General features: G+C 42.5%; 1 protein-coding gene across 1 annotated transcript in view; it reads left to right on the forward strand.

The window, feature by feature from the left end:
• The window catches only part of ANTXR2 (ANTXR cell adhesion molecule 2), a 205886-nt gene that overhangs the window by 183200 nt on the left and 2163 nt on the right, over nucleotides 1-20523 (forward strand). The window contains exon 17 of the mRNA XM_075606579.1: nucleotides 20403-20523. This exon is cut by the window's right edge and continues 2163 nt beyond it. Within this exon, the coding sequence (XP_075462694.1) occupies nucleotides 20403-20441 (39 nt within the window). The 3' untranslated portion in view covers nucleotides 20442-20523. The remainder of the gene's footprint in view (nucleotides 1-20402) is intronic.

Consider the following 20523-nt stretch of genomic DNA (forward strand, 5'->3'; position numbering starts at 1 on the left):
TTCCACCCCATTTCTTTCACTTTTCCCTCCTTCTATCTCACTTCCCTCTTCCCTTTTAATCCTCCATCTTCTCTCTTTCTTCATCTCATCTCTCACTCTCCCCCCTTCTATCTCACTCTTCCCCTTCCTTTCTCTCACTATCCTCCCTCCCTTCTCTCTCCATCTTCTCTCATTCTACCCCCCTCTTTTCTCAATCCCTCTATCCCTCTGACTCTCCCCCCTTTCTCTCACTCTCCCCCCACCAACACTTTTAATCCCACCTCAATGTATTTGACTCTTCCCTCCTCTCTCCGCCTTCTCTCCCACTCTTCCTCCCATTCTCTTTCATTCCTTCCCACCCCCCTTCTCTCACTCCTCCCCCCCTCCCTTGTCTCTCAATGCCCCTTCCTTTCTCTCTCACTTTTCTCCCCCTTCTCTCTCATTCTGCTCCTTCATTTGTTTCACTCTCCCTGACCTTTGTCACTCTCCCCCAATTCTTTTCTTTTAAGCCACTCCCCCTCCCTTCCCTCCCACACCCCCCATTCCTTCCCCTCCCAGCTTCTCTTTCACTCTCCCCCCTCTTTTCTCTCTCTCACTCCCCCTCCCGCCTTCTCACTCTTCCCCCCCCCCCGCCTCCTTCTCATCAAGGCTCTATCTGTGTTGCGAGAATTTACGCCACGATGAAGGAAGCCCACCCAGACGGTAATTGCGGAAGTTGGGCCCGACGTCCAGTGGGGCATAACTTCCGTGTTAGGACCACCTGGCTCTGCTCCTTCTGCCACCACCAGGGAAGGCCAGGCCAGGTAGGGATCGGGGAGGGTGTGTGAAGAGTTGGGGGCCCTATATGTGATGGGGCAGATAGAATAATTTGATTTAAACTAATATAATGTTAGTACAGTATCTTGTCTCCTAAACTTGTCTTGCTCTTTAAAAAAAATGTTTTCTTGTATTAAAAAACAAATCTTTAGCCCGCTCTTACAGAGGTCCCTCGCTCTTCCCCACAACATTCTGGGGGTGAGCGCCGGGCCTCTGTAAGTGCTTTTTACCACCTCTCTGGAGCCGGCATCTCCTCCTGCAATCATGTGATGACACGTCACCATTACAATGCAACAGAGCAGGAGGAGAGGCCGCTCTGGAGAAGGTAAGAGGCCCCTCCATAACCCCACTGCACCGAGCCCCGCAAAACTCCCAGCTGGCCATGGTAACTTTTAGACTACCCTTGGTCTCGAGGGAGAACTACTTTTTAACCTCCCAAACCCTTAATATGTCCTAAACTAAGCATTAGATTTAAAAAATAAAATAGTTTAAAGTTAAATAAATGAAATGCACAAAAACTGCAACCAGAGAGGAATGCTGCTTTTACCGGTTTATAAATGTACTCACAGGTGTCTCCCTATTTAGCAAAATGTAATCATTTTATCCACGGCATCTTCAACACATCAATATGGCTGCCAGCAACAATACTTTTGCAGAATCAGTTAATAATAAACATATTGTATAATGAAGAAGTTTGATGTATATTTATTTAAAGACTGTGTGAGTATCATTATATGGCCAATGTTAGTCCTGAAGATGAAATGCATGCTATATCAGGGAGCTTCCAGAAGTTAGGTTAAGGTGGTCGTGTTCCTGGAGTACCACTAGATCATTGGTTCAGGTAAGCTTAACAAATTGTATAGGGTTGCGGCTTCAATGGTAACAACCCTTAGCTGTCTGATTAAACATTTGAGTGGGTTGTGAAACATTGTTTCTTCGTTGGGTGGTAAATCAGTAGCGACATTTTATAGTAAATAATTGTCAATGTTAGTTTTTTACAACCACATCCTTCCTACCAGTAAATATGGCAAGGAAAATTCACCAGGATCATATCAACAGATGATAATTAGGGAGATTAAAAGAAAAGCAATAGTACAGATGGAAACTGCAATAAAAAAAAGGACATTATTGTTAGTTTTTGTTTAGTTTTCAGTATATAGTTATTTGTAATAATGCTTGCTCACCTCATAATTAATGTAGCTAAAATATAGTACAGTATATTTTTTTGTTATTGCTCCATGAAAAAAGTGCTCTCTCCATTATTTTATTGTTAAATCTACATGACAATCACTCTCATGTCGGCCAGCATGTTTATAATGAAGTACTAACCCCAAACAGAACAGTGGGATACTTAACTATACAATGTAAATGTTGGATGTCAGACTATAAAATATTAGCCTACAATTTGTAATTATTTCAGTCAGTTTGCCCTAGCTTTATATTATCCAATTATTTGTTGCAACAATCAATCAGCAATAAGCAGCTCCAATACACTTTTGTTAAAAAAATGTATTATTTTTCATGTGATTTTCCTTTAATCATTGCCTGGCACCCTGACCCATAAAATGCATCAATTTTGTCACAATTACAGCTGCGTTCTCAGAAGGGCATTTGATTGACTAGCAGCCACTGAGAAATTCTTCTTCTTATTGTTTATTTATAAAGTGCCAACATATTCAGTAGCAGGACAATTATATATTTGTTTCAGTAGATACATTGAAAAGCAGGACCTACTGGCAAGTGTTGTTATTTAGTTTACTGCACATGCAGAAATGTATACCTGGGATATTTCAATTATTTGTGAAAAATACATGCAGCTCTTGACATATTTGTATCCAAGCAGCATGTAAGGACATAGGCTAACCACTTCATTACCAGAGAGAGCTGCAGTCCTCTGCCTTACAATGAGTTGCATTCCTTTCTGGCACTGAAGGGATTATGGGAAGGACTGGAGCTTGGCATGGACATTCTTTAGAGGACCCAATGGTCAATGTCATTAGCTGTGAATTCATTATGACTGTAAAGGATCCATCTATCAGATTTCACTGTGAAGGCTTTGGTTGATGAAGCCGACAGCTGGATCACAGTGGCATCTAGAGGGCTGTTACATGCAGCATGTGGCAGAACAAGACCTGCTCTTTTTTTTATCAGTATATTTATCCATTTTTTTTAATATTCCATAATAAAAAGTATAGAAATGTTCCCTCTTCTCCTGTTAAAATGTAATAATTTAGTATCTCCAGCGGATTTCTGTGAAAGTGGTTCCTTAAAGGGGCAGTCCCCCTGAGTGAGCTATATCCAACTTGCATTACAATGATAGCAATGTTAAATCTCTACTAAAATGTCAAATGTTTTTTTTTACAAAAAATTATATATATATATATATATATATATATATATATATATATGTATATATATATATATGTAGCGCACTTTCCCCCACCCCCTGGGAGATGTGTAGCTACGGTGTGTGTAGGGTGCAATACCTGATGGCTCACAGGAGGCCGGAGCCTCTGCTGCTGGGAGCCTGGGTGTATCCTGGAATGATGGTCGGTAGCGCCTCCACCTGTACGGGATCCTATAGTGTAGAATGACCCCGTTACAGGACACATACATTAAATAATACACAATTGTGTAATTTGAACAAGTTTACTATATGCATAATAGCGATCATAATCAACACACAATAGTGCCACAACTGTAACACTAGGCCTTGCAGGGCTGTATCCCCACACCGTCCCCCCCCACACCTTGTCCTCAGAGTCCCACACCCACCCAAGTGTGTGAGACAGCACTGCCATCTAAAACTGAGGTGTATGTTGGTGCACGTGTTGCGGTGAGGTACCTGTCGAGTGATACCACACCCGGGCATGCAGATGCTGTCATTGGGATCCACAGATTCAGAATGGTGCTCCGCGACGCCTCCGCCTCTACAGTGGGTGGCTCCCGCGTGGACTTATCCACCTTTAGGATGTCTCCAGTCTCAGAGGGTGATCTAGTCCCAGATCACCGAATCGCCAACGCATCCTGGCTGTGTCCCTCACTCTCTCTGATACTACAGGTCCATGTCCCTATCCTATTGGCCGGTCCCTGCAGCAACCACACACTCAGGGGAGTTGGGGCCTAGCTGGGGCCTAACAGGGGTTTTCTGGCCTAGTGCAGATGTCACAGACACCTGCACATACCTCCTACCTTGTTCTTGTCCCAGCTCTGACTGGCATGGTCTCAGCCCGTGAAATGTACCTATCTGCAAGCAGGGGAATCTCAGTGCCCTATTGGCTGCTCTAGGCCATGTGGTAAAATGCCCCTAGGCATCATAGGGGTTGTAGTCCCCTGTGGGCCTGTCCCCTCTAATGGCTGCCGCTCCGGGGGTCCTGCTGCACATGCACAAACTCTCTCAGCCGCCAGTGCCTTCCGACGCTCTGCGCATGCGCGGTGTCTTGCACGGCGCCAACCCCAACATGGCCACCGGACTTAGGGAGTCCTCTGCCCATGCGCGCTTCTGAACAGTATGGCAGCACCCTGCAAAGGGAGTCGCCGGGAGTTTCAGTATATATATATATATATATATATATATATATATATATATATATATATATATATATATATATATATATACTGTGTGTATAAATATAGATGTATATGTATATATGTATATATATATATATATTTTTTATATATAATATATATATATATATATATATATATATATATATATATATATATATATATATATATATATATACACTGTATAACAAATACAACAAAAAACAATAACATGGTAAATCTATTAGGACATACTGTACATATTCCTTCTAGCATAAGTAGCTGACATGTGCCTTTGATAAATTGATAACAGGGTAGTTATCAGTAAGGCAAAAGTGTTTTTAATGCTTCTTTGACATGTTAGCATTTTCATCTTTATTGGTACCTTCATTTTTAAGTGACTAAAAAGGTTCACAAATTCTTTCACATAGTGGATAATTTAATAATTGTCAAATAGAAACATTAGTAACATTTTAAGATTGTTTTTAACCAAACAAAAAAAACTCCCCTTGTCTGTACAAATGGGGTAATACTAGTACAAAAAAAAATCGGAACTTTTGGCCGGGCAAGTGTCTTAGTAAATGTGGGCATACATTTGACACGTTTCCTATTGTAAGGAAACTCCCACCAAAGTTGAACTTAATTAATAATCCCCGTAAAGTTATATTGTAAGAGGGATCCAGGGCCACTTTTAATCGAAATTGCTGCTCCATAAAACACCTTCTATGCTGGAAGATCCCTTATAACCCCTTCACTGGAATGGACCATATTTACTAAGCAGAACTGGAAGGTGTCTTTGGTTGTAGCACTGCTTAGTAAATGTGGACCCCAATCCTTGTACAGTAGGTGTATCTTACTCTGGTAATAAAGAGCATGATGATATATGTTATGCAATGCTCCATTATGATATGGAGCAAGGTACATGTACAGAAAGTACCTGTATATGGTATAGTGAAACCTTTCCCCATAGTAGAAAATCTAAACTGAAGTTTGTATGCATCAGCTTGTCAGGGAATATTTATGAGATGAGCGTAATATTATAACAGTTAAAGCAGTGAAATTCATCCTGTGCAGGGAGCTAGTAAAGAAGCCCAATAATGTTAATGCCAGTAGAATTTTAATGCCCTGTAGACTGGGGAACATGACACTCGTTCTAGTTAATGTTGCTTTTACTGGCAATGGTAAGAAAGACAGGATCAGTGATGTCAGTCTTCAAATGCTTCGACATGGCCTGGGCCTGGACACTTAACCTGAAACAGATATGTCAGCACACACTGATGTGCTGTTAACACTGCAGGATATAATATACTGCGAGAGCTTTATAAAATAATTGAGTCTCCTTCCAAGAATCAAATATCCATTCAGCCCTTCTAGTACAGAAGATATAGTTTAAGGAAACATGGCATAAAAAGTTTGAGTACATAACATTATCACTTGTATTATCACCACTCAGTCGCTAATTCCTTAGCTGTCTGTTGCCTTTGAAGACATTCATATTGTAGTCCAATGGGTAATTCTGGTGACTATATTGGTCAATAATGATGTGGACTATTGGCAAACCCTTGATTATTTCAGTCAACTAGTTTTCATCTGCAATATGCACAGCAAGAATTATTAGCAAATAATCAATTATATAGGGTGATATGGATCAAGTGTCGCAAACTAGAGCATTTCACATCATTTTTTACTGCATCATTTTATCAAGATCCTTTGTTTTATTTTTTGACCCCAATTTACTCCACTCACACCATGTGCAATTTTTGGTGTAGAAGTAGCAGGAGATATCAAGAGAGACAGCGCAATATTATAATGAAATGTGTCAATGATTTCGTCTAGGACTGGTGCAGTTTTCCTCTGCCAGGTTTAGGTGGCATTAGCTTCTGTCTCAAAGGGATTTGCGCCAAATGTAAGAAGTAAGATTTGATGTCCCTGCTCCCAAATTGACTGGGAGGATCTGTGTCTGGTGCAAATTACACCATTTTTGAAACATATCGCCAAAAGCTTCTTTCGACCTTCTAACATGTGGGTGGAAGAATGAGTGACATTGTCATTTAGCTGGGTAAACCTGATTTGAATCTGTCTATGAACTTCTTGGTAGACCTTGAGTTACTTTATCTCCCAAAAATTAGATTTGAACCTACAGTAATGAATCTTTGGGCAGAGATTACTGCAATTGTAAAATTCTCTGTATGGTCAAGAGCTATGTCTGAAAAAAATTCTTTATATACAATTTACAACCTCTTACAGTGTTTGGTAATTTTGCAACCACAAAGGAATACCAATTTCGGTAGTATGAGAATGTCTGGGGTTGGCTTTTGGTCCTTATTGAAGATTTTTTAATAAGTTAAGGAGAGTGATATATTATCATTACCAAGTGTTCCTGGTATCAAATACTGACAATGTCCTAACAAGAATTAGGGCAAATGCTTATACATGTGGAAGTCATGTTGCATTTTTTTTTTTATTAATACTGATTATTGTGATTTATAAATGACACTTTGTGTAGTTTTTTTCTACTGTATTCTCATAGGGCAAAATAGGTGAAACATAGCGTGGTATATACAAATATACAATAGGTGAGAGTCAGCACGCCCAAGATGAGAAGCAGGGTATAAACAAGGTGGAGGGAACCCAAAGAGACCCCCTAAACCCCTCACTATATATGAATACAAATAAAGGAAGGGAACCCGCACATTCAAAAAGGCAAACAGAGAAACAATGTAAATTACAGTTAGTCCTCGCTATCCAACGTTTCACTTTACAACGAATGGCATATGCAACGCTTTACAATGCAAACCTTAGGGCCATTTTTCGAAGCCGGAATGCGTTATTCGACGCCGGAATGCGTTATCCAGCGTTCACCGCCACTGATTAACATGGGACTCACTTTACAACGGTTTCACTATCCAACGCTACTTCCAGAACGGATTCCGTTGGATAACAGAGGACTGCCTGTATAAAGAAAAAACAACGAGGACACAGAATGAGGGAAAACCATATGCAAAGAATACTTAGCTCAGCTCACAAAGATGGCTGTACAACAGGCATAAAAATGGCAAAAATATAAGGGGAGAGTGGTACTGGTAACCAGAAAAAATTGGGTCACACTGGGGTAGGCAAGCCAGGTAAAAGGAAAAAAAGAAATAAAAGAATAAAGACCCTTTAATGTGTCACAGGCTGCATTTCTGACTGACACTTCCCAGAGTAGGATATTTTCTTCATTGCCTCATCTGCTGAACCTGCTGCATTTTGGCTCCATTACTGATCATCTGGTAACGTTCTTTGGGGTTCTCACACAGGCAATCCATTAAAGGGAAGTACTGTGGTGACCTAGACCCATTTGGAACGGGCCTGAAGATGGGACTATTACAGAAATGTTGCCCCCACCCCCCCTATATTTAATTTTGTTACTTACCCACCCTTCCCACTCCACTTTCTCATTTGTTTTTGACTCTTCCCTCCCCCATCTGCTTTTTTTTTTTTTTTTTTAAAGCTGGCTTGCGTACACTAGTGTGACCCACTTTTTTTCTGGTTGCCAGTACCACACTCCCCCCCCTTTTTTTTTTTGCCATTTTTTATGCCTCTTGTACTGCCATCTTTGTGAGCTGAGCGAACTATTATTTGCATATGGCTTTCCCTCATTCTGAGTCCTGTTTGTTTTTTTGAGCTCAATTTCGTCATCTGTATGTCTGTATTCACTATGTATGGTGTTTTTAAATGCTTACTATCAGTAAAAAAAACTTTATGGTTTACATACTTTCTCTGTTTGCCTTTTTGAGTGTGCCGGTTCCATTATTTTATTATTGTCCATGGTGTGACACATATCTTAGCGCCTAGAAAATAATAAAAATGTCTCCCCAATCATTAATTCCACAGCCAAAAAAAAGTTTCTATTGATCCCTGATACTGTACAGGTACATGTAATTCATAGTCACTGCCAATCTATTTTTGATGTACAGTATAATCAATCCAGTGTTGAAGACATTATTGTTAATTTAGCATGTTTATAGCTCTGTTAAATATTTAACATGTACTATATGTGTTTGAATGTTTAATACATGTCTAAGGCCCGGGCCATAGAGGGGTGAGGAGAGCGGATGCGCGCTAACGCTGAGGTTTGCCTGCTTAAGTCAGCGCGATTCCACGGACTTGCAGGCGAGCCAGCGTGCGCGAAGGGAGCCGGGGGGCGGTGGTTGGAGGTGGGGCAGTGACGTCGCTGGGCCAATCGCCCGCGACGCACTGACATCAATGTCATGGCGCCGACGTCACGGCGCCGTGACGTTGACGCTGCTTAAGGCTGATTGGATGTTTTCAGCCGACAGCGCGCTAAAAAACAGCTTGACGCTCGGCTGAAAACTCCAAAGCCTCCGCACGCCTGCGGACGCTCGCGTGAGCCCCCTCTCAAGGCATCCTCATTGAGGATGCAGGGGCTCAGCGCGGAGCATCCGCACACTTCAGCGCTGCTTGTCCTTCTATGGACGCAGCCTAACTATCAGAGAACATTTTATTAAATAATAGTTGTGGATGAATTTGGTTAAGATGGAAAGAAGTGTTTATGTATGTCAGGGGTGGCCAACTCCAGTCCTCAAGGGCCACCAACAACTCAGGTTTTAAGAATCTCCCTGCTTTAGCACAGGTGACTCAATCAGTGGCTCAATAATTTTGACTGAACCCCCTGTTAGGGTTGCCAGGTGGCTTGTCCAAAAATACTGGACACAATGGTAAAAGATGCGACACCACCCCCCTTTCCCCGAATACATATAACAAATACCCCTACGCCCCCCGAATACATATAAAAAATACCCCCATGCCCCGTGAATACATATAAAAAATAGCCCCACATACCCTGAATACATATAAAAAATACCCCCACCACCCTAATACATATAAAAAATATCCCCACCTCCCCAGTACATATACAAAATACCCCCACCCTCCCCAATACATACACAAAATACACCCACCACCCCAATACATATACAAAATACACCCACCACCCCAATACATATACAAAATACACCCACCACCCCAATACATATACAAAATACCCCTACATCCCCAATACATATACAAAATACACCCACCACCCCAATACATATAAAATTCAGACTTACCTTGGGGATGGTGTCAGGTCAGGCCCGTTGGCTGCGGAGGGGGTGCAGTGGATGCGGAGGGAGGGCAGTGTATGCGAGGTCCCCCCCCATCATCATCATCTCATCCTGGCCCCCCATCATCATCATCTCATCTCTCCAGGCTGGACCCCATCACCATCTTATCCCCATATCATCATCTTATTCCCCCCCCCAACATCATCATCTCATCCTGGCCCCCCATCGTCATCATCATCATCACATCTCCCCAGACTGGCCCCAATGATCATCTTATCCCCCCCCATATCATCATCATACTATCCCCCCCATCATCATCTTCTCATCTCATCCTTGCCCCCATTAATGATCATCATTTCATCACCCCAGGCTGGCACCCATCATCATCTTACCCCCCCACCCCGCCCCAATTTTGTCCTTACCTTATTTACTGGCAGGACGCAGACATCACCGGATCTGTCTCTGGGCCGCCGGGGTGTGGCTCCACCCCTGCTGTCCTCCGATTGGCCGTCCTCTCCTCCAGTCATGGACAGCACATGACACGACTCACAAGTCCTCCTGACTGTGCCCGTCCGCGGTCTGCCCTCCAATCTCAGCACAGCGCTTCCAGCCACACTTGCACTTGTTGCTTTCGCGCTTGAGACTGCCTCCGCCGCCTTTGCGCTTGCCGCCGCCCTCATGATTGCCGCCGCAGCCCACAACAATTGAAATACCAAACACATACGTGTCCAGTATTACCTCCAATTTTAAAAACCGGATACCTGGAAACCCTACCCCCTGTGCTAAAGCAGGGATATCCTTAATACCTGACCTGTTTGTGGCTCTTGAGAACTGAAGTTGGGAACCACTGATTTAGACCATCATTTAAAGTCTTCTCAAAAGTTTTAAGTCTTAAGATGTGGGTAACTAGCCTTGTATAGAGATTTTAGACCTAAAACCTAACTTGTTGGGATTCTTGAGGACTTGGAAAGCAACCAGTAACCCCTACAGAGATACGTATCTCGGGAAGCAGGGGGTTCCCGGAGATTAAATTAATGGGGTTCAGCTCTGGAGTCTCCCTACTACCACCAATAAAAAAACCCACATGTTCTGATGCGTTAAACAAACTTTGCAAACATCACACTTTTCTATTCGGCAAAAAAGTTTGCCTTGATACAAAACTTTTTTAAAAATGGGCTTAATGCTAAAACTCAATGGACATTACATTTTAGATTCATTTCCTTAATTTCAATTAGATAGACACATAGAACAAAGTCCCAAAACTCAGTGCATCTGGATCTCAGGTGGAGTAGTAACAATATATGAAGAATTTGATATATAATCTGCGTGGAATGGGACAATGATGGCTTTTGTAAAATATATTCTGTCACAATGATAGATATATAGTTCAGAGACTGGGCAGTGTAGAGAAAGACAGTCCTGTTGACCTATGAAGATGTATATAAACAACTTAAAACAATTTATTAAATCAGTGCACACATGACATGATGCAGGTAAGCACCACTCTGACGCGTTTCGCGCAAAAGCGCTTTATCACTCTTTGATAGAGCGCTTTTGCGCGAAACGCGTCAGAGTGGTGCTTACCTACATCATGTCATGTGTGCACTGATTTAATAAATTGTTTTAATTTATTATTGGTATCGCAGCCTCCACTTTTTCATTTTTTCTTGCTTGCTGTGCTCCGTTGACTTCCCATCCTGGATTTCTACACTTAATATCAATAAGTTGTTTAAAAATTTGCTAATTTTGCTAAACTCACTAAGGCCGGGATTATAGTGGTGGCGCGCGTGCACACAACGCTGCGTGCCGCCAAAACAAATTAATGTTGTCCAATGAGTGCGCACATAGTGTGCGTGTCCAAGCGCGCAATTTTTGAAAAGACATTTGAAATGTATCTTGCCGCACGACGGCCGCGTCATGGCCAGGTCACGTGAGCGGTTCAGCCAATGAGGGTGAACCGCTCATGTGACGTCACTGCCACACCTCTGGTATGCCTCCCTGTCACCTCCCGATGCCTCCAGCCTGTAGTGCAGGTTTTGCGCATGCGCGAGTGACGTCACGTGATCACGCTCGCGTACTAACGCCGCAACTATAAATGAGGCCTAAGAAATAGGCTATATAAATAGGGGGGAGGGAGTTAGGAAAGTGGCATGGTGGTAGGTGTGGTCATTGTGGGTATGGTCATGGTAGCAGCAGGAAAAGACTATTAAACAGAAAAAACACCAGCAACTGCTAATTTAATGGTCTTTTCATTTTGTATTACATTTTATGTGGGATAATTCTGTTGGGAACATTTTTTGGGATAATTCTGTGGGGGATGGGAGTGGGGAAAGGGCATCATTTTGTGTGGGATAATTCTGTGGGGGGTAAGAGTAGGGAAAGGGTATCATTTTGTGTGGGATAATTCTGTGGGAGTGGGGATAATTCTGTATGGGATAATTATGTGGGTGTGTAGGTCATAATTGTGTGTGGGTCATAATTGAGTGTGGAGAAGAGATAAATTGTCTGGGAAGTAGGGATTGAATGGGGGAGAGGGGAGAGAGTGAGGGATGGGAGTGAGAGTGGGATGGGTGGTGTAAGAGAGGAAGGTGGGGGAGTGAGAGTAATAAATACACAGGACCAAGCATATTTTAATTTATTTAGCATTTTTTCTCCAATAAATGAGAAATGACAATTAAAAAGAGAAAGATAGAAGAGGAATATCGAGATTAAATGTGATTGAAGTACGTTTGTCATAGGCATATAAGAACATTAACATACAGTATTAGTGTGTTCAGTATATATTGTGTGTGTGGGTGTATTCATATTCATGCTTGAGTTGCGGTTCTCAAAATATTTTGGTCAAATAAAAAACAAAAAAAAGGCTCTACTTCCTTGAAAGTTTGTAGACCCCTGTCCTAGGCACAGATATGATAACAAAACGCAGTTACATTAAATAAACATTTTTATATATTATTTTTAAAGACATTTCATGAAAAGTTAAATATAACAAATGTTATGGGCGTATGATTAAAATGTGGGGCAGCTGAAGACAGTCTTGAAAGAATTGTGAGAGTCTCGGGTAGATAGTTTCAGGAGTGGCTGAATTCTTTGTTGAACCTTGGGACCGTGAACAGTCTTATGGAGTCAGCTCTCTGATGATAAGTGCTACGTGTGGTAGAGTGAGGAATTTGTTCAGATAGGTGGATAGCTTGTCCAGAAAGTATTTGAAGGCAAAACAGGAAAAATGTACACTGCGCCTAGACTCAAGTGATAGCCAATCTTTGAACATTTCAAAGTGATATGTGTTGTAGTTACATTGGAGGACAAAGCGGCATGAGTTGTACAGAGTGTCTAGTTTGCTATGGTGAGTTTGGGGTGCTGCACATATACTATGTGCCCATAGTCTATAATTGGCATTTGCATCTTCTGTGCAATCCACTTTCTGACCAGCTGGCTTAGGGAGGATTTGTTCCTATAAAGTACACATAGTTTTGCATGGGTTTTGGATGTCATAGTATCAATATACAGCTCAAATGGTAGATGGGAGTCAAACCATATGCACAGATATTTACAACTAGTGACAGGGGAGGGAATGGTTCTGATCTGTAGCTCTGTCATTGGTAGCTTTAGAATTTTAGCCTTAGTCCCAAATGCCATTGTTAAAGTTTTTCAGTGTTTAAAACAGTTTGTTTTGGGATATCCAGTTCTCAAGTCTTGAAAAATCAGATTGAAGTACCTGTCTAAGGTCAGAGAGGCTAGGGCTATGTACATATAACACTGTGTCATCTGCTCCATTACAAACTTTAGGTAGATAATTTATGAAGACTTAAAATAGTAGGGCCCCCAGCACAGAGCCTTGTGGGACACCGCACGTGACATCCAAGGGGTTGGAGTTAGAGACTGAGATAGATACATTTTGGTATCTACCCGTTAGGTAGGAGTGAGACCAGTTTAAAGTGTGTTTCCCTATTTCAGAGCACTAGAACTTGTTTAACAAGATAACATGATCAACACTATAAAAAGCCTTTGCAAAATCTAGGAATATTGCACCAGTAAGTTACATAGACGTAGATAAGGTTGAAAGAAGACATACATCCACGAAGTTCAACCTACAGTATGCTAAATTTAGGTAACCGATACTTTATCCTATATTTGTACTTGCAGTATTTTGAAACCCCATTGAAATATCATCTAATGATATTTCATAAAGGTAAAAAATTAGTCATAGTTCTTTTGAAAGCTTTTTGTCTTGTCCCCGAATAAATTTGTATATAGTTATCATATCCCCTCTTAGATGCCTCTTTTCTAATGTAAACAAATCTAATTTAGCTAGCCTCTCCTCATAAATCAGAATATACATCCCCTTTATTAATTTGGTGGCTCTTCACTGCACTTTCTCTAGTCCATAATGCCTTTTCTATGGAGTGGTGCCCCAAACTGTACTCCATAATCAAGGTGGGATCTGTATAGACAGGGTTGCCATCTTCTATGGAAAGCTAACCTGGAGACTTTTTTACAATAATTTTTTTCACATTTATTTATTTTATTTATATATGTATTTCTCTTACCAGCAGCGGCATCTCCCGGCATCTTCTCCCCCTGCAAGGTCCAGTCAGCATGGCTCCGTGACGTCAAATGGTGTCTGTTCCTGGTCTTAGTCCAGACCAGGCCATCTGGGCTGATGGGTCCGCTGGTCAGTGACGTGGTCCCAGATGTCCGCCTCTGGAGGGATCTCCTGTTGGAGTGTGTCCCTATAATAGAGTCTCTGATATTATATGCCTGGGTCTGGTCCCAGACCGCAGGCCGTAGTTCACCACGTGGCCGTCCGGTCACAAAAGCAATGCCTGTCACTATCAGGGCTAATGGGGAGTCTCCCCATCTGGGGGCCTTCCCTATAGCACCACAAGCTGACAGGGTCAGGGTCCTAGCTGGGACCTAAGGGGGTAATCTGGCCTAGTATGGGAGCCACCTGCACCCAGACACTACCTTAACCCTTGCTGTCCCTACTCCGACTCACGTGGTCCTTGCAGCGCGCAAATGTATCCACTAGCCCTATTGGCTGTCCTGCAGCATCGAGTTAGCGGCCCTTGGGTCTGCTGGGACATGTAGTCCCCTTGTGGAGCCTGCCTCTAATGGCCGCCACACTTCCTCTATTGTGCATGCGCACAGCATCCACTGTGCATGTGTGATAATCAAAATTGTGGGCCCCGCTAGCTGTGTGCGCTGCAGAGCTCCAGCGATCCGGTCGCCACTCCACCTCAGGACTCCCCACTGCCACCGGGCCCGCAGCCTCTGCGGCACCTGGGCAGCTCTGCAGCCATCTACTCACCCAACGAACCGGCTGGTAAGGGGACATGGCTACATCCTCCCCCTGGTGGAGACTCCAACGACCCCGCTTGGAACACGTAACATACAGAAGTCATATAATAAAAATACATATATTATATACACCTTATCTGATGAAGACTCAATTCAAGATTAAACAACTGAGTAAACATGGCTATGATCGAAACCAGCTTGCGCCGAGCCAGCTGCTGAGACTCATAGTGGGGTGCCCATAATGAATCGTATGCCACTCTAGTGGGAGGGCGCCTCTCTTGCTGACTCCTGTGAGTCTCTTATTCAGTGTCTCCCACATGGGAGAGGCTTTCATGGGCTTGAGGCCCAGACCCTCTCAAAAGGGGTGAACCAGTCTCTGAATGGTCTCTTAAAGGAACGAAGCTAGAGCTTCGGTGGTCAGGTGGACGGCTTGTTAAAGCCACTGGTGAGGGTACATGAGGCCACTAGTGAGGGTACATGAGGCGTGGGGCCATTACCCGTTGCTCCTTTGGGAGGTGCCCACCAGTCTACATTTGAACTAGTGGAGGTTCCTTCCGCAGGATCCTGATTTGGTTCAACTACTGGATCTGAGTGCTCTTCAGACTCCTTTGGCTCACTGGCTGTTACTATTGTCTCTGGCTCGGGATCACTTTCCCCCACTTGAGGAATGGGCAGCAAGTGATTGTGGTGCCAGATCTTCACCTTGCCATTCACGTCTCATATGCGGTAGACAGGGAGGCCTGGCATCTGGGACTCTACTTCGAAGGGATCATCATGCCAGCAGTCCAGTAGCTTGTGTTTGCCAGGGATTCCTATATTCCTTAGGAGAATGGCGTCTCCAGGCCAATGTTCTCGATAGGGGACCTTATGGTCATACCCTTGCTTGTTGCACACATTCAGCTGGGCTGAGGCTTTTTCCGCCAACTGATACACGTGGTGCAGTCTGTCCTGGAGCCGTTTCACGTATTTGTAGTGCGTCATGTTGGGTACCCCATTGGTAGATACCCTCATACGGATGTCCACAGACAGTTGTGCCTCTCGCCCAAACATCATGAAGTAGGGTGTGAATCCCGTGGATTCAAGCCTGGTACAGTTGTATGCATGCACTAGCGATTTGACGTGCTTGCTCCATTCGGCTTTCTGGCAGCTCTTTAGCGTTCCTAGCATGTCGATCAGGGTTCGGTAGAACCTCTCTAGCTGAGCATCTCCCTCTGGATGGTATGGAGTGGTTCAAGACTTCTAGATGTTGAGAAAGTTGAGGAGTTCCTTAATCAGCATGCTCTTGAAGTCTCTCCCTTGGTCGGAGTGCATCTGATTCGGCAAGCCATGATGGATGAAGTATTTCTCCCACAGCACTTTAGCCACCGTTATCGCCTTCTGATCCTTGGAAGGGAACGCTTGGGTGAACCGCATACAGTCACCACCAGCATGTTCCCGATGCCTCTGTAATTGGGCTCTATGCACAAGAAGTCCATGCAGTCTAGATCCATGGGACTGGAGTGCTTTAGATGGCCCATTGGGGTAGCACGTGTAGGCAGTATCTTCCGCTGGATGCACCACAGGCACTTCAGGCAATGGCGCTCTATTGACTCCCGCAATTTGGGCCAGAAGAATCATCCATCACTAGTCCGAAGGTCTTATCTACACCCAGGTGTCTGTGGTCATCGTGTAGGGACCATTTGACACGGTACTGCAGGCTTCTGGGCAGAACCAACTGTCTCCTTTCAGGGTGGTTGTGGTAAGGGATGATTCTGTAGAGGAGACCACGCTCAATGCTGAACTTGTCCCATTCCCTCATTATAACGGTGACTGTCGGTGGGAGGCCGCTTCACCAATGAGGGTTTGTTTTGTTGTATGCCTGGAGGATAGCCCTAGCCCCCGGTTCACGCATCTTGTGTTCTATCAATTCCTTCCATCTCATGATGGTGTTTTGGGTGACGGCCATGCCTTCTGGGTGGCAGATACTGATACCAGTTGAAAAATCTAAATTAGTAAACACACATTCCCAGCAAGCTCAAGAACACCAAAACCCACCACATCATATATACAGCATATATATGTGTGTGTGTGTGTGTGTGTGTGTGTGTATGTGTGTGTGTGTGTGTGTGTGTGTGTGTGTGTGTGTGTGTGTGTGTGTGTGTGTGTGTGTGTGTGTGTGTGTGTGTGTGTGTCAAAAATGAGTGCTACTGAGCTTGCTGGGATTGTGTGTTTATTCTTTTTGATTTTCAACTGGTACCCGTTGTTTGGAGGTTGGTGGCCCCTCCTCACAGGGTTTAAGCTCGCCCCGCCCCACTTTCCAATTAGCATTGTTTTCATGTTCCTGTGTAGGACAGACCCACTGTGGTCATTCTCCCTCCAGCAGAGGTAAATGAGGATTTTACCAGGTAGTGTTAGGACCTGCAAATTGGTCATGCTGTGATGTTGGCTGCAGGCTTACAGTACAATGCTTTGGTCAAAGGGTTTAACTAAATAACCCTTACTCATGAGAAGATTAGCACTGAAGTATTATACTATGTATTTTGGCACTTTGGATGTAGCACTGGGCATTTCTGTCTTTTGTTTTCTTAAGGAGAGCCTATGTTGCCACAATTAAACTTAATGGGTACCTGAAAAAAATCTTGGACTTTCCCCAATGGATGGCTATACTGTAGTGATAGTACTTTACTAAGAGCTACTAATGCAGACTAGACAATAATAAAAATGCAAACTATATGTGAAAGATTTGGGGGCTTTTTAGTAAGGCATTAGTTAAAGAAGTCCACCCATTTGCTTTCCTTCATAATTGTTGTTGAAGATTTCTGTAGTTTGGATAATGCTTGTTGATTTATCATTAGGATGGTGAATTTAAACAAATCAAACTAAAAGGGTCAAAGTATCAGTCTCCCACCTGCAAGCCTGGAGAAATAATGCAGCCTCAGATTTATCGAAGAAAAAAATCCCTTTGGTTTAAATATGAATTGTCTACCTTGATAAATCTGATCCAGTTTATTTGCCAAATTCACCCAGTTTATTTGCCCAGGTTTTGCAGTTGGGAGACAGATCAATAGCCTCCTCAACCTTGCTTTTAAGACCAATTGCTACTTTGAAGTGAAACAAGGCATATGCCTCCTAACAATGTGTTTGTTTGCCCTTGATTTATATCAATTGTTCTTAATTATTGCACCAAGGAAGTATCAGGGGTCAATAACTCCTTCCGTGCAGGAGGGTCCTGCCACCTCCAAGGCACGGACCCTCTGACACTAGCGATCATGTGATCACTTGCCTGAGAACTTACACAATCTCTGCCTGTGATGTTATTGGAAGAGGAGGGTCTCCCCATCCCTTCAATTTAGTTCATGGTCAATCACGAATGCCCCCTAGAAAAGTAGCCAAACCATGTAATGTACAGCATACGTCATAAGGGCCTCAAGGGTACCACCTATCATAAGGGCCTCAAGGGTACCACCTATTATGACATGCACTATATGTCTAAAGGGCACTAAAGGGGTTAATCAAAGTCAAATGCATGGGGTGTGTGACATGTACAGTATGTGGGGGCTAAGGGGCAAAAATGTAGACGCACTATGGCCCAGATAAACTAAACTTCATTTGGCTACTTAACCCCCCCATGCTAACCAAAATTCACATAATAGTTAACAGTAACGTTAACACGCATTTTTCTTTCCGTTAGTGCTAATGATATCCAAAAAAGGCTTTCCCCCTAACATTGCAGGTCCACTATGGACCAGAACTCCAATAAAATCAGGCAAATAACATTAGGTTACCTAACTTAGAAACAGACGTTATTTTTGCCAGCGTTTAAAGCTTATCCACAAAGGTAACTATATACAAAAACAATGGCCATTGTTTAACTCATTAGCAGAGGCTTTAATGTCATGTTTAATTAGCACTGCCTTGCATTAAAATAACATGACATAATGCCTATTCTAACTTGGAGTTACTTACATCCAGTTCCTAAAATATGGGTTTTGTGGGAAAGGGCGATTGAGGGGGAGAGGGAAATTGAGTCCATTTAACTTGAGTCTCAAATAACTTATATAGCTCCCCAACACACACCTTTATGCAACATGTGGAGAGACACGTGTGCACAGAAAGAAACGCGTGAGATACCTGGGAAATTTGCTAATTTAACTCATTTGAATATACTTATACGGCTTATCAAAATTAGCATATTTTTCAGGTATCTCAGGTGTGCTCATGTTTGTGCACCTCGTATCTCTCCACGTGTTGTGTTTGGGAGGTATATAAGTCACTTGAGACTCAAGTAAAATATATTTTCTCTATGGCAAAACCCGTATCTCAGGGTCTGATGGAAGTAACATCACCTTTAGGTAAGAAAGGCATTATAAGATGTTATTTGAAGCTAACGCAAGTCAGTGCTAATTTAACGTGACGCTAAGCCTATATCAATGTCTAAGACAGCAGATGTTGTTTTTGCGTAAAACTCAGGAAAAATCGTGTCTGCTACTAATTTTGGTTAACCCATGGTTATTTGCCTGATTTAATGAATGTTTGTGTATCTGGCCCTATATGTGCTGTGTGAGCTACAGTGCAAAACATGCAAAATGACTACACCAGATTTATCAATGTAGACATTGTCATTGGTTTCAATTGTAAGTTGGTGCCTTTGTTTTTGCAATTTTTAGTAAATTATCCCAATCACCTTTTGTCCTTTTTCTTGCAAGTAGGAAGTTGTCGAGGCAAAATCAGGCAAATCTCTGACTTTCGCCTAAAAATGTACACTGTACCGGAATATAATTGAAGTGAATTGTTCTGGGCAAAAGACCGCAACATCTGAAACACAAAATGTGCAAATTTTTTTTTATTGTAGCAACAAAGATCTGATAGTAATTCAGACTTGACTCAAACATGCTATGTAATTAGCAGCAAAGCTAAAGTGAAGCAAGTAGCATTCCTTATGCATCTGCAGATTTCCTGGAACCTGAACAAATAATTATATTCATCATTATCTTGATATGACTAACTGAACAATAATTCTCTTAAATTGTCAAAGAGGCAAACTGTTTCAGGTTAGTAATAGCTGAGCATTTGATAAACAACCTTTAATGATATAAGGAATTCCAGGAAACGGGTGCTTAAATGATAGCTCTGATATCGGGCGTTTTGTGATTTCTTACCAGTCTTTGTGCAATTGGCACACAAAGAAGGGCACCACATCTGTTTCTTGTACATTTTATGCAATCAGACATCTCTGTTTTAATAGCATGTCCAACAGTGACACAACATTTTAGTGAAAAATACTATGTGGAAAACCTCAATCTCATAATGATAACAAACCTCAGAGATATTGCACTATTGCAAGTCGATTTGGTAGCAAAATCAAAATGCAGTGTAGGTGAGAGTAAATAGGGATATGCATGTGGAATATGGTCAGCGGAATATTTATATTTGGAATATGGTCAGTGGAATATATACTTTTGGAATATGGTCAGTGGAATATATGCATGTGGAATATGGTCAGTTTATGTTCTGTATTTGTTCAAACCCATGATTTTCAAGTGTACTCTGTAATACTTTGATGTAAGGGATAAAAATACATGTTAACCAAAATGTATGATATAAATTAAAAGGTTCTGTTTTTTTTAATATCGGATCTAACAAGTATACTCTTTCATTTTGTCGTTTCTCTAGGGCCGCTGTATAAACTTCTCCAGGGTACCATCCAATTAAAAGAAAACAGAACTGATCTGCCTTATTTGCTTGGAACCACAGAATACATGATAATGCCTGTGAATGCCATGGAAGACTTTGT

Source organism: Ascaphus truei, chromosome 1 (assembly GCF_040206685.1).
Source record: "Ascaphus truei isolate aAscTru1 chromosome 1, aAscTru1.hap1, whole genome shotgun sequence".
Taxonomy (NCBI): domain Eukaryota; kingdom Metazoa; phylum Chordata; class Amphibia; order Anura; family Ascaphidae; genus Ascaphus; species Ascaphus truei.